This window comes from Caretta caretta, chromosome 12 (genome assembly GCF_965140235.1).
Source record: "Caretta caretta isolate rCarCar2 chromosome 12, rCarCar1.hap1, whole genome shotgun sequence".
Taxonomy (NCBI): Eukaryota; Metazoa; Chordata; order Testudines; family Cheloniidae; genus Caretta; species Caretta caretta.
The window spans coordinates 3156505-3172009 of record NC_134217.1 but is presented as its reverse complement, the minus strand read 5'-3'; the positions used below and the strand labels follow the sequence as shown (position 1 = coordinate 3172009).

Genomic DNA, 15505 nt, shown 5'->3' with positions numbered 1-15505 from the left:
TCGTTTTCTCCATTTTCAGTCCTGATTATAAATCAATGGTTCAAAATTGCTGAGATCTTTCAACTGCCTCCCTGCTCCCACTCCTCTCAGGGAAATCTCAAAATGATCACAAAGTTATTTCAAGCAAAGGTGGCAGACACTGTGGAAAGAGCTGAGGTGCTGGCGATCATGAGCCCTCTAAAGGTAAAACAGAGCCACTCCTCTCAGAAAAGGCATGGCACTGAAAGGGCTTCTGAAATTTGTTCATAAGCATGCAATTAAAAGGCATTCTACTGCTGCCAGTAAGTCAGTCTGTTCCCATTTCTGATTTAAATGAACATTTCTGGACACTAACACCATTGAGTTAATTTTACTCCAGTGTATGTAAGAAGGAAATCAGTCCCTGTACTTGCTCTTAGTGATTTATAAGACATGTCAGTTCAATGCAGAGGATACATATGTTACTAACTCACTTCTCAAAAGAGATTAACATTAAAACCTGTGGGTCAGTTCCGGGCCCAGAGAGAGTCTGGGGAGCAGAGTGCATAGCAACCACATGCAATGGGGAGGCTTTGCAGCCACAAGCATGTCTGGCTAAGCCCAGCCCTATTTCTACTGGCAATCGGGTGGAGGGGAAAGACTTCAGGTATGCAGTGCCATGCTGTTGGTTGGCCCAGAGGGAAGCAGACACATTCCTCCCCAGGTGAGTGACAGATAGGGGGCATGAACAGGTCACATGGCTCAAGATGGCTCACAGCTCTGAAACAGGATTGTCAGGGGGGAGAGGGGAAGAGGCCACTGGGAGGAAGATCTCCCTGAAGGTAATCACAGGGTACGGAGAAGTCTCCTCCCACAACTCCCACCAACCTGAAACAGGATTGTCAGGGGGGAGAGGAGAAGAGGCCACTGGGAGGAAGATCTCCCTGAAGGTAATCACAGGGTACAGAGAAGTCTCCTCCAGCAACTCCCACCAACCCAGCCTCTCCTGTAACACAATACCTGGAACTCTCCTTTCCCCATGCAAGAGCAGCAGCCCAAGGGTGGCACGGACCTCTGCCACATCACAGACTGACAGACAGAGTCAGGACTGAGACAGTGCTGTTATGGGCAGGGGAAGGAAGCTCCTCTGCCTGATTCCCCACCCCCAGCAGCTCCACATCATCTAGTAGCGTCAGCTGACTTCAGAGTCATTCAGTGAGGTGCACAGGTGGTGCAGTGATTTGGCCCCATACAAATCGGGAACACTTCTGTCAAGGTTCCTCCCCCACTCTGAACTCTAGGGTACAGATGTGGGGACCTCCATGAAAACCTCCTAAGCTTACTTTTAGCAGCTTAGGTTAAAACTTCCCCAAGGTACAAATTAATTTTATCCTTTGTCCTTGGAATATCCACTGCCACCACCAAACTCTAACTGGGTTTACTGGGAAACGTAGTTTGGACATGTCTTTCCCCCCAGAATCCTCCCAACCCTTGCACCCCACTTCCTGGGGAAGGTTTGGTAAAAATCCTCACCAATTTGCATAGGTGACCACAGACCCAAATCCTTGGATCTTAGAACAATGAAAAAGCATTCAGTTTTCTTACAAGAAGACTTTTAATAGAAATAGAAGTAAATAGAAGTAAAGGAATCACCCCTGTAAAATCAGGATGGTAGATACCTTACAGGGTAATTAGATTCAAAACATAGAGAATCCCTCTAGGCAAAACCTTAAGTTACAAAAAAGACACACAGACAGGAATAGTCATTCTATTCAGCACAATTCTTTTCTCAGCCATTTAAAGAAATCATAATCTAACACATACCTAGCTAGATTACTTACTAAAAGTTCTAAGACTCCTTTCCTGTTCTATCCCCGCCAAAAGCAGCATACCGACAGACACAGACCCTTTGTTTCTCTCCCTCCTCCCAGCTTTTGAAAGTATCTTGTCTCCTCATTGGTCATTATGGTCAGGTGCCAGCGAGGTTACCTTTAGCTTCTTAACCCTTTACAGGTAAGAGGATTTTTCCTCTGGCCAGGAGGGATTTTAAAGGGGTTTACCCTTCCCTTTATATTTATGACAACTTCAAAGGGGAAGGAGAGCCTATCTGAGCTGAGGCTGATTCATCCATCCCCAGGTGAGTAATGATGCAGAGACAGAGGCTGGTAAATGGATTACATCAATGTGAGGAGATCATATTAATTACAGAGAGGGAATAAGTGTGAAGGAAATCACCCTGTTTTGAGACACAATCCAGGTGAACAATCCTGATTTTAACAAGCAGGGATGAGGACACCAGGGCTGGGCCCCACTGTGGCCATGCTTGAGTAAAATAGAAGACACATGTCAACATGGAACATTTGCAGACCAGGGGAAGATGAGCTGAGACACTCTAGGAGTCCTCACACAGCAGCATGCTGACCTGCTGACTCCAGGGGGTCTGGTGGGACCCACAAAAGAATGTAGACATCTTTAGCAGGGTTGTATTGGAAAACGTGGGAGGTTCTAAAGGCCCCTCCCCCAACCTAGAGGGAGGGACCAGTGGACCCAGGGACCAAGTAAATGCAGGGGACAACTAATGAAAAACGGGTCGGAGTGAAGGTCATAGGTTCAAAACGAGGATACCGGATGGGTACACCGAGCAGAGAACCCCGGACAGCGCCCACTGCTCCTCAAAGCTGTCAAGGGAGCTAGTGATGCTGCCCAGTGGAACTCTGCCCGTATGCGTGAAACTAGGGAGGAGCAAAAATAGGCCCCACAGTCGCAGAGCACCCCCTTGTCCACCATCCTCCTCCTGTTATTATAGATGGAAACTTTGGCCAGGGCCAGGAGGAGGTTGATGAGGAGGTCTTGTGACTTTGTGGGGCCACGGATAAGGTGTGCAAAGAGAATCATAGAATATCAGAGTTGGAAGGGACCTCTGGAGGTCATCTTGTCCAAACCCCCGCCCAGAGCAGGACCAATCCCCAACTAAATCATCCCAGCCAGGGCTTTGTCAAGCCTAACCTTAAAAACTTCTAAGGAAGGGGATTCCACCACTTCCCTAGGTAACACATTCCAGTGCTTCACCACCCTCCTAGTGAAAAACTTTTTCCTAATATCCAACCTAAATCTCCCCCACTGCAACTTGAGACCATTACTCCTTGTCCTGTCATCTGCTATCACTGAGAATAGTCTAGATCCATCCTCTTTGGATCCACCTTTCAGGTAGTTAAAAGCAACTATCAAATCCCCCCTCATTCATCTCTTCCGCAGACTAAACAATCCCAGTTCCCTCAGCCTCTCCTCATAAGTCATGTGTTCCAGTCCCCTATTCATTTTTGTTACTCTCCGCTGGACTCTTTCCAGTTTCTCCACATCCTTCTTGTAGTGTGGGGCCCAAAACTGGACACAGTACTCCAGACGAGGCCTCACCAATGTCGAATAGAGGGGAACGATCACGTCCCTCGATCTGCTGGCAATGCCCCTACTTATACACCCCAAAATGCCATTGGCCTTCTTAGCAACAAGGGCACACTGTTAACTCATATCCAGCTTCTTGTCCACTGTCACCCCTCGGTCCTTCTCTGCAGAACTGCTGCCTAGCCATTCGATCCCTAGTCTGTAGCGGTGCATTGGATTCTTCGGTCCTAAGTGCAGGACTCTGCACTTGTCCTTGTTGAACCTCATCAGATTTCTTTTGGCCCAAGCCTCCAATTTGTCTAGGTCCCTCTGTATTCTATCCCTACCCTCCAGCGTATCTACCACTCCTCCCAGTTTAGTGTCATCCGCAAACTTGCTGAGGGTGCAATCCACACCATCCTCCAGATCATTTATGAAGATATTGAACAAAATCGGCCCGAGGACTGACCCTTGGGGCACTCCACTTTATCCGGCTGCCAACTAGACGTGGGGCCATTGATCACTAGCCATTGAGCCCGACAATCTAGCCAAATTTCTATCCACCTTATAGTGCATTCATCCAGCCCATACGTCTTTAACTTGCTGGCAAGAATACTGTGGGAGACCGTGTCAAAAGCTTTGCTAAAGTCAAGGAATAACACGTCCACTGCTTTCCCTTCATCCACAGAACCAGTTATCTCATCATAGAAGGCAATTAGATTAGTCAGGCATGACTTTCCCTTGGTGAATCCATGCTGACTGTTCCTGATCACTTTCCTCTCGTCTAAGTGCTTCAGAATTGATTCCTTGAGGACATGCTCCACGATTTTTCAGCGGACTGAGGTGAGGCTGACTGGGCTGTAGTTCCCAGGATCCTCCTCCTTCTCTTTTTTAAAAGATTGGCACTACATTAGCCTTTTTCCAGTCTTTTGGGACTTCCCCCAATCGCCATGAGTTTTGAAAGATAATGGCCAATGGCTCTGCAATCACAGCTGCCAATTCCTTTAGCACTCTCGGATGCAACGACTTGTGCACGTCCAGCTTTTCTAAATAGTCCCGAACCACTTCTTTCTCCACAGAGGGCTGGCCACCTCCTCCCCATGCTGTGCTGCCCAGTGCAGTAGTCTGGGAGCTGACCTTGTTCGTGAGGAACAAGTGCGGGGAGAAGTGCAGCCAGAACCTCAACAAGAGGTTCTGGAGGAGCCGGAATAGGGGCTGCAACTTGGCGCATTCAAGATAGGCGTGCGCCAGGTTCTCCCTCACCGCAAAAGGGGCAGGCCTCGGGTATAGGGGTGAACCGCACCAGGTGCATGCCCATGCTCATGGCTCCATGAAGGAGCCGCCAAACTATGTCCCCGAAGGTCCGTGGGTCCAAGGTGGAATAAAGGCTGGCCCACCGGGGCTCCTCACCCTCTTGAGGTGGAAAGGTCCCATCGGGGCGGGACACGAGGGTGAGGAAGTGCAGTGTGTGGAGTACAAGTATGTACAGATGGTTTCTGGGTGCGGTTCGAAACCGGACTGGCTGCAGGGTGTACAGCTGGCTCGGAGTGTGGGAACGGGGAGGCCGGGGTGGGGCTCGTGGAACAGGGGCCGAAGAAAAATGTCTGGAGGGCCAGGGGAGAGGGGTGGGTGGAGAGCACCCTCTCGCAGGGCTCGCCGCAGGAAAACGTGAGAATCAGGTGACAAGGCGGCCTCCACCTCCTGGAGTACATGCCTAGGGGTCGGAAGGGTGGAAAGCCCCATGTGTCGACCGAGCACACAGGGCACCACCCAGTCCCCCCTGTCGTAGTCCAGGAGATCTCAGACTCTGGTGGTTTCTGCCAGGACCAACCTCCGATGCACCAAGGGAGACTCTGCCACCTGCACACGTAGATCAAGGTTGTGTAGCAGGGGCTCCGCGAGGAGGTCCGCCCCCTCGGTGGCCACAAAAGACCTGGTCTCCGAAAAAAGCTTCCAGGTCCAGAGGAGGTCCTGGTAGAAGACCGGCAGCTCAGAGAGGTCTCGCGGGAGACCTCTCGGATGGAGAAAAAAGAGCTGCTGGTCGTATCGGAGCCCTCAGAGGCGGCAGAGGAAGGCGTGCACCAACGTGGTCCACGCCGGACTACCTGCACCATAAAGGAGTCTCTGCAGGGCCTGGAGGCAGAAGACATGGACCTGGCTGCGCAGGCAGGCCAGGCCTTGTCCTCCCTCCTCCAGGGGGAGACTCAGGACCCCTGCAGAGAACCAGTGCAGCCCCAGCCACAAGAACTCCAGAGCCATCCTCTGGAGCCTGGCCAGGATCCTCGGGGCCAGGCTCAGGGTGTTGAGCCGGTGCCAGAGCATGGACAGGACTAGCTGGTTCAGCACCAGCACTCTCCCTCACAGGGAGAGACACCAAGAACAGTCCTGTCCAGCTCCGCAGTCACACACCCACCCTGGCGTCCAAATCCTGCCAGTTCTCTGGCAGAGAAGAATGCATGGCGGATAGATAAACGCCAAGATAGAGCAGCGGACCCATGCCCCACTGGATGGCTTGAAGCGCAGGTGGGAGGGAGCTTGCCTGCCACCCATCCCCAACCACCAGGCCAGAGCGCTTGACCCAGCTGACCCAGGTGGAGGAGACCACTGAGTAAACGGCCTGGCAGGCCTCCACCCGCACCAGGTCGTCCGGGTCCTGGACCACAAGGAGCACATCGTCGGCGTATGTAGACAGGACCAGCCGCAGCTCCGGTCCCGAAGCACCAACCCCATCAACCTCTGGCAGAGGAGACAGAGGAAGGGCTCAATCGCCAGAGCATACAGCTGGCCCGAAGGGGGGCACCCCTGCCATACTCCCCACCCGAAGCTGACCGGCTCAGTCAGGGTCCAGTTGAGCCTGACCAGACACTCCGCGTCAGCGTACAGCACCTGGAAAAAGCCCACGAACTGGGAACCGAAGCCAAACGCCCACAGGGTGCCCAGGAGATACCCGTGGTCCACCCTGTCAAACGCCTTCTCCTGGTCCAGGGACAGGAGGGCAAAAGACACAGCATCCCTATACCCCAGCTCCAAGAGGTCCCGGACCAAATACAAGTTATCAAATATATCACAAATGGAAGCTACAAATAAAAGGGAGGGGCAGGCAACCAAACTAAAACCCAAAGTTTGGGGCGGGGCAGGTAGCAAACACGGAAGGGCCGGGGCAGGGGAGGCAAACTAACAAAAGCAGAACTCCTAGGGGAACAAAACAAGTAGCAGGCGGGGCTGGCTGTGGGGGGGGGGGGGGGGCGCGGCAAACTAGCACAGGGGTCTGGGGGGCACAGCAGGGAGGGGACCCCACCAGCCAAATGCAGCTGGGGGGAGGGAAGGTCCAAGGTAAGGAGACACGTGCGCCCACGTGTGCTTGTGTAGCTCAGTCTATTGCCGCTCACTGCTGCAAACAGTCCCAGGTAGTGAAGGGGGGGAAACAATCAGCCACGTCGAGGGGCGAAGAGCAGGTCCGGTTGGTATGTGGGGTGACGGAGGGGGCAGCGGTAGTTGGGGGTGGTGGTAGGTTGGGAGCAGATGGGCAAGGGGGAGGGCTCCATGCCTCTTCCTCTTGCTCCCCCCAGCAGCAATAAAGTCACCCCCGCCCCCCAAGAGCAGAGATGTCAAAAGTCACTCCGTTTGTGAATGAACCCTCTCAACAATGTCCCTCTGCGGGAGTCCTCTTCTTCCTCCTCCTCACCAGCAGCAGCGGTTCCCACAGCAGCAACAGTGAGCAGCAATCAGCCAGCCAGGCAGGAAGGACCCATAGATGGTAGCGATGGTGGGGTCCTGGTTTCTCCTTCCGGAGGCGGAGGGTGGAGGGGTGGGCCGGCAATGCCCCCCCTCACTCCGCAGCTGTGGCAGCAGCAGCCCAAGAAGGGAGAGAACTCCAGCCAGCAGGGCAGCCCGAGCAGACTGACCCTCCTTCCTGTTGCAGGGTGGTCACCCGCTCCTGCCCTTAAGAGCTTAAAACAGCCCTGGGAGAGGGCTGGGACAGGGGAAAAGCTGGGCTGATTGGCGGAGTAGGCGCAGCTGGGGCCACGACCCAAACGGACCCAGTGGGCCCTATAAAGGCCAGTGAAGCCAGGAGCTGAGAGGACTCTCCCTCTGGCTTGCTGAGGGAAAAGGACCTGGCTGCCTGGAAGCTGAGAGAGTACCTGAGGTGGAGCAGGGCTGGGGGAAGGCTAGAGGAGCTGGGGAGCTCCGGCCTGGAAACTCCCCAGGCTGCAGGCCTAGAGTAAGGCTAAATAGATACTGGGGTTGGAGGGGGTAGGCAAAGGCAGCAGGTCCAAACCCCTCTTGCCTGTGACGACTGGCGTTTACACTGCAGTCGGCCTCAGGGAACGGGGGCTAGTTGATGACTGGCAGTGGCAACAGACTGAGGTGAGGTGGGGATAGTGGGTGGGGATTCCCTGGGGAGGTGAGACCCAGATCTGTGGAGGTACTGCCAGGGGGAAGCACCCTGGGTAAAAGGGGCACCGGGGTCCGGGAGGGACATGGGGGCCAGCAGCAAGCAGGACACCGGCCTGCAGAGGGCGCTCCGGAGGCTGGAACACTAATTCCCTGGACGACCAGCAGGAGGTGCCACAGGGGTGAGTCTCACACCGCTACAGCATCTAAAGAACAAGGCTAAAAAAGGTCTTGACCAGAGGCAGGATGCTCTTGGTTCATGCCAATCCATCACTGTCATAAATATAAAGGGAAGGGTAAACCCCTTTAAAATCCCTCCTGGCCAGAGGAAAAATCCTCTCACCTGTAAAGGGTTAAGAAGCTAAAGGTAACCTCGCTGGCACCTGACCAAAATGACCAATGAGGAGACAAGATACTTTCAAAAGCTGGCGGGAGGGGGAAAAAACAAAGGGTCTGTGTCTGTCGGTACGCTGCTTTTGCCGGGGACAGAACAGGAATGGAGTCTTAGAACTTAGTAAGTAATCTAGCTAGGTATGTGTTAGATTATGATTTCTTTAAATGGCTGAGAAAGGAACTGTGCTGAATAGAATGACTATTCCTGTCTGTGTGTCTTTTTTGTAACTTAAGGTTTTGCCTAGAGGGATTCTCTATGTTTTGAATCTAATTACCCTGTAAGGTATCTACTATCCTGATTTTACAGAGGTGATTGCTTTACTTCTATTAAAAGTCTTCTTGTAAGAAAACTGAATGCTTTTTCATTGTTCTCAGATCCAAGGGTTTGGGTCTGTGGTCACCGATGCAAATTGGTGAGGATTTTTACCAAACCTTCCCCAGGAAGTGGGGTGCAAGGGTTGGGAGGATTCTGGGGGGAAAGACATGTCCAAACTACGTTTCCCAGTAAACCCAGATAAAGTTTGGTGGTGGCAGTGGAAATGAAAGGGCAAAGGGTAAAATTAATTTGTACCTTGGGGAAGTTTTAACCTAAGCTGGTAAAAGTAAGCTTAGGAGGTTTTCATGCAGGTCCCCACATCTGTACCCTAGAGTTCAGAGTGGGGGAGGAACCTTGACAATCACTTAGTAGGCAGGCACGGAACATGTGGTGGGTGTAGTCAGAGTACGGCTGATCAGTCAGGCATGCTACACACTAGCTGTGAGTAGCAGAGAAGTCCTGCTGGGAACACTGCGAAGAGGAAATTACTGGCAGGAATTGAGCCTTCTGGCCACATGGGCTCGTGCTGTTGTTCCCCGGCCATGGCAGGACAGAGAAGGCCACCGCATGTGCAAGGCTGAAGCCCAGAACACTCTGGCACCACCTTAGAAACATAGCTCTCCAAAGGAAGGACATCGCCAAAAATGGTTCCTAATTGGGTTAACTCCTTTGGAACAGACCCCTCCATGAGCAGGGACACAAAAAGGAGCGAGCCAAGAACCCCTCCCAAGACTTCCATCTTCCCTGGGTTCAGACAAGGCCCATCTGCATGGTTCAAGCAGAGACTAAGTAGAGTCTATGGAATGAGAGGTGTTATGGGTGAGTGTTATCAGCAAGCAGGAAACTGTTCTTTCAGTTCATCACATGGCAAGCCTAAATGTCCTGCACTTCCTGTCAAGGCCCATGTCAACAAAGGGGACCAAAAAGGAGGACAAAATGAGCCTCGAAAAGGAAGAGGTGAGCTTTAAAAAGACATTAAAATGGGCACTTGGCACATCAAAGGATAAGGCCCTTCATCAAGGAAGCAGGGACCTGCTTACCACCACTCTATAAATGGTACTTTCTCACTGTCCGAGGCAGCTACAGCAAGGACAGGCCAAAACCAAACCCTAAGAACTGGTTCCCTTTGGATTTCAGGAGGAAAGGTGGTTCTGAGTCTATCCCCACACCAAATCTGCGCCTTTGGCTTGAGTTCTAGATCCAAATAGCAGAAAGACACTCCTCTCCCAGTCCCAGGGCCTGTTCCAATCCTGGTGTCAGAGGAACAGCCCCCAATGGAGACAATGAGCTTGCATGTCCTTCCACCAGAGCGACATTTGGACCCCAGTTCAGAACAATTCATCAGATTTTGGCACCATCAATGCAAACCTTGCCCTAACTCAGCCTTGGCCTCTTATCCCAGAGTAAACCTAATTTGGATCCTAATCGAAATATTATCCCCCTTAGGCAACACAGTCACAAAGCAGGTCACACAAATGAGAAAGATTAGACCTAGTCAGTCTGAAAGTTTGATTTTCAGGCTCACACCTTCACATGAAACCTTTCAATGTCAATTGGCATTTATGCCTGCCAGTGCAGTAGTTAAACATCTAAGTACCCAGGATACGGGTGCAAAATCCATTTGCATGAACAAATCAGAATTTTAGCTTGCAGAAAAATGTGTGTCCTACACACTGAAGCATCAGGCACTTAGGGGCACAAATTCTGCTGGTAGGTTACAGTCACTTTGTAACTATAGCCATCAGAAGCATCTTATTATAGGCCGTGCTCCAACACTGAGCTAATAACACAGTGATCAGTGCAGTACAAAACCTATAGAAATTAGACAACACCATGGACTGGTAAAGGTCCAAGTGATGGCTCTTACCTTGTCATTGTTCCTCAGAATCAGCGGGACTTCATAGATCTCACAAGGGGCATAGTTCTGAAATACCACCTCTGATGGGAAGGGCTGAAACAAGCTCTGCTCCAGGTCAACTGAAGAGAACTAAAGATGTAAAGAGACACTCAGTAAGTGGACACAGAAATGCTTGGAGGAATGGGGTCATGAATGCAAATTCTGCATTGCTCTTTAACAGGATGCAATCTAGACCATCTCTATGAGCAATTATATAAGGTTTGCAGTGAACACTCCCCAAAAGAACCATGGAGTAACTGAGATCAATGAATTTACATCAGGACCCCAGTGGAGATACTGTAGGGATGATTGTTGCCCATTAACTTTATAGCCTGCACTCACCCTGAGGTAAAGACATCAGGGTCCATATCCTCAGATATTTAAATGCCTAACTGGCATAGGAGTAAGGCATGGGAATTAAGCTCCTAAATGCCTTTGAGGATCCCATGGAAGTTAGGTGCCTAAATGCCTTTGAGGATCTGGGAGGATCCTATGGGAGTAAGGTGCTTAAATACCTTTGACGATCTGGCCCAGGAGACTAGAGAGCAGAGAGTTTTAGTGTCAGTAAGGAAGGCAACCAAGAGAAGCAATGCAGCAGCTGTTCAGAGTTCAGCAAAAGATGACAGAAGACAAGGCTATATGATTTCACATTACCTTGGTGTCCCTGGAGGATTTGAATGAGGACAGAACTTTGGTTACATAATCTTTTCTAGTGAGTTTTAAACCAGAGCGAGGAATACTCAACTTTGTCCTTTCAAACCTGTGTTATTTCACGCTGTTCCTTGAGCATGCCGAGGAATGTGCACTGACACACAGAGCAGGGGGTTGTGGGGCAAAGCAGCACATATTCAGTGGAGATTCTTAGGTTAGCCCTAAATATTTTAATTTGACTGTGCTTGCCCTTGCACCGACAGGCAGGTACCATCTCCACAGTCTAATAAGGAGGCATCCTGCACCAAGACCCTCGAGGGACATCTGAGTCTAGACCTGTGATTTTAAACCTTTTTTCATTTGTAGACTCCTAAAAAATTTCAAATGGAGGTTGTAATAAATATAAAGGGAAGAGTAGCCATCTTTTTGTATACAGTGCTATAAAATTCCTTCTGGAATACCCTGTAAGGTATTTACCATCCTAATTTTACAAAAGTAATTCTTTTACCTTTTCTTTAATTAAAATTCTTCTTTTAAGAACCTAATTAATTTTTCATTGTTCTTAAGATCCAAGGGTTTGGGTCTGTGTTCACCTGTACAAATTGGTAAGGATTCTTATCAAGCCCTCCCCAAGAAAGGGGGTGTAGGGTTTGGGGGGATATTTTGGGGGAAGACGTCTCCAAGTGGGCTCTTTCCCTGTTCTTTGTTTAACACGCTTGGTGGTGGCAGCATATGGTTCAAGGACAAGGCAAAGTTTGTACCCTGGGAAAGTTTTTAACCTAAGCTGGTAAGAATAAGCTTAGGGAGTCTTTCATGCAGGTCCCCACATCCGTACCCTAAAATTCAGAGTGGGGAAGAAACCTTGACATTGTCCTTTCATTGGTCATTTTGGGTCAGGTGCCAGCTAGGTTACCTTAGCTTCTTAACCCTTTACAGGTGAAAGGGTTTTGCCTCTGGCCAGAAGGGATTTTATAGCACTGTATACAAAAAGGTGGTTACCCTTCCCTTTATATTTATAACAGAGGTGTAGACCACTGTGGAAATCTCTGACATGGTCTGCAGACCCATAGACTACAGGTTGAAAACCACTGGTCCAGACTGAGAAGGCCTGCATGATGAAATCCTGGGCCCACTGAAGTCGATGGGAGTTTTGCCATTGACTGTAGTGGGGCCAGGTTTTCATCCACAGGTGGGGGAGGATTGTCAGTGTGTGCTGTCAACTATTTCTGGCCCCTGGAGTTTGGATATGTTCCAAGTTTCCTGTGCTATTTAGGATAGTTCTCAACCAATTTGTTACAGGTTTTGGCTGGGGATTTTCTGCTCTGTAGAGCACTTCAGTAATGTATCCTCTTGGAATAGGTATTAAATATTGAGCAAGAAACCAAATATAAATGTTTATCCTGCTGAGCATGCCTCCACGCTGTCAGAGGGGCATTCCCCTATGCAACCTCCATGGTATCATGACCCTGAAGTTCACCTCCCTGTCTCACTCAGCAGCTTGGTACTAAACAACCTAGCGGAGAGACCATGAAACCTGAAGCTATATCAGGGAGGCCTCCCCTAGGCCCTGATTGGTGAAACAATGGGACCTCGGATTGGTCAGAGCTTCCTCTTTAAACCCAAAGGGAGGCACAGGAAATTATCTGCACAACTGGGCTCTACCTGGCTGCTGCCTGGAACGCTCGCCCAGCCCTATGTACTGTGACCTGCCTGATTCCCAGTGTCCTCATCTTGGCCTGACGCCTGGTGACACAAATAGTGCCTGGCCCCGTCCGAATTAGTTCATCTGGTTCCCTGTAACCTGAATACAATCCTTCATGTCAAGGGCTGCAAACCAGGCCCCGGGGCGGGAGAGGAAGGGGATAATAGAAGCCAGCATCAGCATACATAATTCGGACTTTCGGATAAAGCTATTTAGTATGCACAAGTCTAGAATGGGGCAGCACCTCCACCCTTCTTGGGGATGAGGAAGTAAGAGGAGTAGAAGCCTTTGGTCTCTATGGCACCCTTTGCGAGAAGAGCTTCGGCCTCTTGTTGGAGAAGGCATTGATTGGTAGGGTCCCCTGGAGGTGTCTGGGGGGTGAGGGAAACAAAAGAAATTCTGTGGAGTGTCCATCGTGGATTATCTCCAGGACCTCACAGTCCATGGTGATCTTGTCCCAATTGTGGGTGAATTGGGCAAGATGGCCCCCAAAGATGATGTGTGGGGCCACAGGTGGCAAGGGGAAGGGTTCGCAGCTCTCAACCAACCTATCAGAAGTATGCCTTGGGTTGCCAGTGGGTAAGAGTCGAGGAAATGGCTGTGGCTGAGGTCATGGGTCACTGATGCTGGGACTGGAGGTGCTGACGTCGGGGTTCCTGGGGCCACTGCTAGTACAGCGGATAGGGTGCATACGGTCGGGGGTGGAATTTTTGGAGCTGCTGTTCGCGCCGCGGGGCTGGAGTATAGATCCCCAGGGAGCACAGCGTAGCCCTCGAGTCCTTTAGCGAGTGATGATGCTCATCAGTCTTAGCATAGAACAACTTGTCCTCATCAAAGGGGAGGTCCCTATGGTCGTTTGTACCTCTTGAGGGAAACTAGAGGACTGTACCCAGGACTTGTGGTGCATGAGGACCCCTTTGGCAAGCCAGCACAAGGATGTGTCAGCTGCATTGACCACTGCTTGGAGGCTGACTTCATCTACAAAGGTGCCCTTCATCCACCAGCGCCTGCAATCGCTGCTGCTGGTCTTGGGGTAGCTTGTCCTTGAACTCTCCAAGCATAGGTGTTAAGGTCGTATTTCACCAGCAGAACCTGATAGTTGGCAATGTGAAACTATAACACTGCAGAGGAGTAGTGGAGGCAGTTGGGAGCAAGAGTCAGAGCTGTGTCTAGATATGGGAGAAAATGTTGGCTCTGCTTCAGAAAAGCTCTCGGAATCCAAAGATGCCTTCGGCAGCAGGGGAGCCAGCAGTGTGGATAGACCATGGTGTAGCATGGGCATCATCCTCTCCAACTGGAGCAGGACCAGCTTGTCTCCACAGTGGGAACCGGGCAGGTGAGTGATGGGCCGGAGAGCAGTGGCAAAGGTGGGTAGGGCATGGTCCAAAGCCTGGGAAGTGCTGGGAAGTGCACTCACCACTGATGACGGACACTGCACCGCTGGTTCCAATGGTCCTGGGTCCAAATGGGCATGTGGCCCCCTGGTCCCCTCCATGAGGTGCTTTCTAAAGTGAAGTTGTCGCACCTCCCAGGTCCACAGTGGGAAAGCCTTACAGATAGCACAGCAAGCAGCAAAATGGGCTTCCCCGAAGCAGTACAGACAGTGCTGGTCCTTGTGCTGGAGAACTAGCAAGGGCAGATAAACAGTCATTGAACCCCAGATTACAGGACAGAGACCCCGGGGTTGGGGGTCCAGACCTGAGAAAACTATCACGCCTATTTAAAACAATCTACACTGCAAAAAACAACAAAGAGGAACTATAAACAGGAACACTAAAAGCTCTCTTAGTGTAAACAGGATCAGGGGCTCTGACTCCAGCCACGCAGCAGTAAGAGGGAACTGGAGAGGCCTTGACCCACATGGCCTATGGAAACGCATGACACATGTGCCAGTCATGTGCCAGTCAGCAGTCATGTGCCATGACACATGTGCCAGTCAGCAGTCACTGCTATGAAAACCTGCCAGCTCTGGCGCATGGCACACATGTGCACCCACAATTGAAACACATATAGAGATCATCACTCAAAAAAGAAGAAATGAAAATCCAGACAAACTCCATTCATTTAAACTGAGATCCTCTGCATTCATACTGGTGGAAGTGAGATCAGAATCTGGCCCTTTGACTGCAAAAGACATGGAGCCTGAATCCCCTCTGACTTACACAAGTGTAAACTAGGAGTAGTTCCATTGAAATAAGTGGTTTGAGAGGACAGTCAGGCCCACTGTGTGCAGGATTTAAACAAGTTGAATCCTATGTACTGCATCTCTGTAAACATCACATAAAATAGAGAGAAAAAGGGAGCTGGAAGGGAAGGGAAGGGCAGAGAAGTGCTACCTTTTGATGGGAGGTTTCACTCATGTCTAAAAGCTCAATAATCTGAGGTGGCCGCATCTCATGAGTACTAGCCAGCTTCTGCTCCGTAGTAAGAGACATCTCCTTCAGGAAGGCAGATGGAGTCAGCTGCAATTCAAAACAACAGGAACCAGAGCTATATAAATGGTTTTTCTTGTTACAGTGCCGCTGATAAATAATTTGTGTTCTCAGCCGTTAGGGTAGTCCTGGAATGCCACTAAGTTCCCTGCTGAAATATTTAAAACTGGTAAATTAATTATACAGAGCGGAATATACATGCAGTACCCAAGAGATTCAATCCTATTTGTCTCTCTGTCAGCCATGATTTGAAATGACATCTAGCTGAGGAATTTGATTCTTTGGGCGGGGAGTTCCTTTAACTCCTGACTGAAGCAAGTGACTTAAAAGGAAAAAAGTTAGTAAAATTCCATGGCTACACTATTACACAATGCTCATGC

The 15505-nt window shown here is 50.4% G+C and overlaps 1 protein-coding gene across 11 annotated transcripts in view; it reads right to left on the bottom strand.

The window, feature by feature from the left end:
• Window positions 1–15505, bottom strand: part of HYDIN (HYDIN axonemal central pair apparatus protein) — a 451680-nt gene that overhangs the window by 394145 nt on the left and 42030 nt on the right. For all 11 annotated transcript variants that reach the window (XR_012664515.1, XR_012664516.1, XM_048816820.2 and 8 more), the window contains 2 exons: window positions 15030–15155; window positions 10311–10430 (listed from right to left, as the gene is read on the bottom strand). Coding sequence is in view for 9 of the 11 variants with exons in the window: in XM_048816820.2 (XP_048672777.2) it covers window positions 10311–10430; window positions 15030–15155 (246 nt within the window). In the remaining 2 variants the exon portion in view is untranslated. The remainder of the gene's footprint in view (window positions 1–10310; window positions 10431–15029; window positions 15156–15505) is intronic.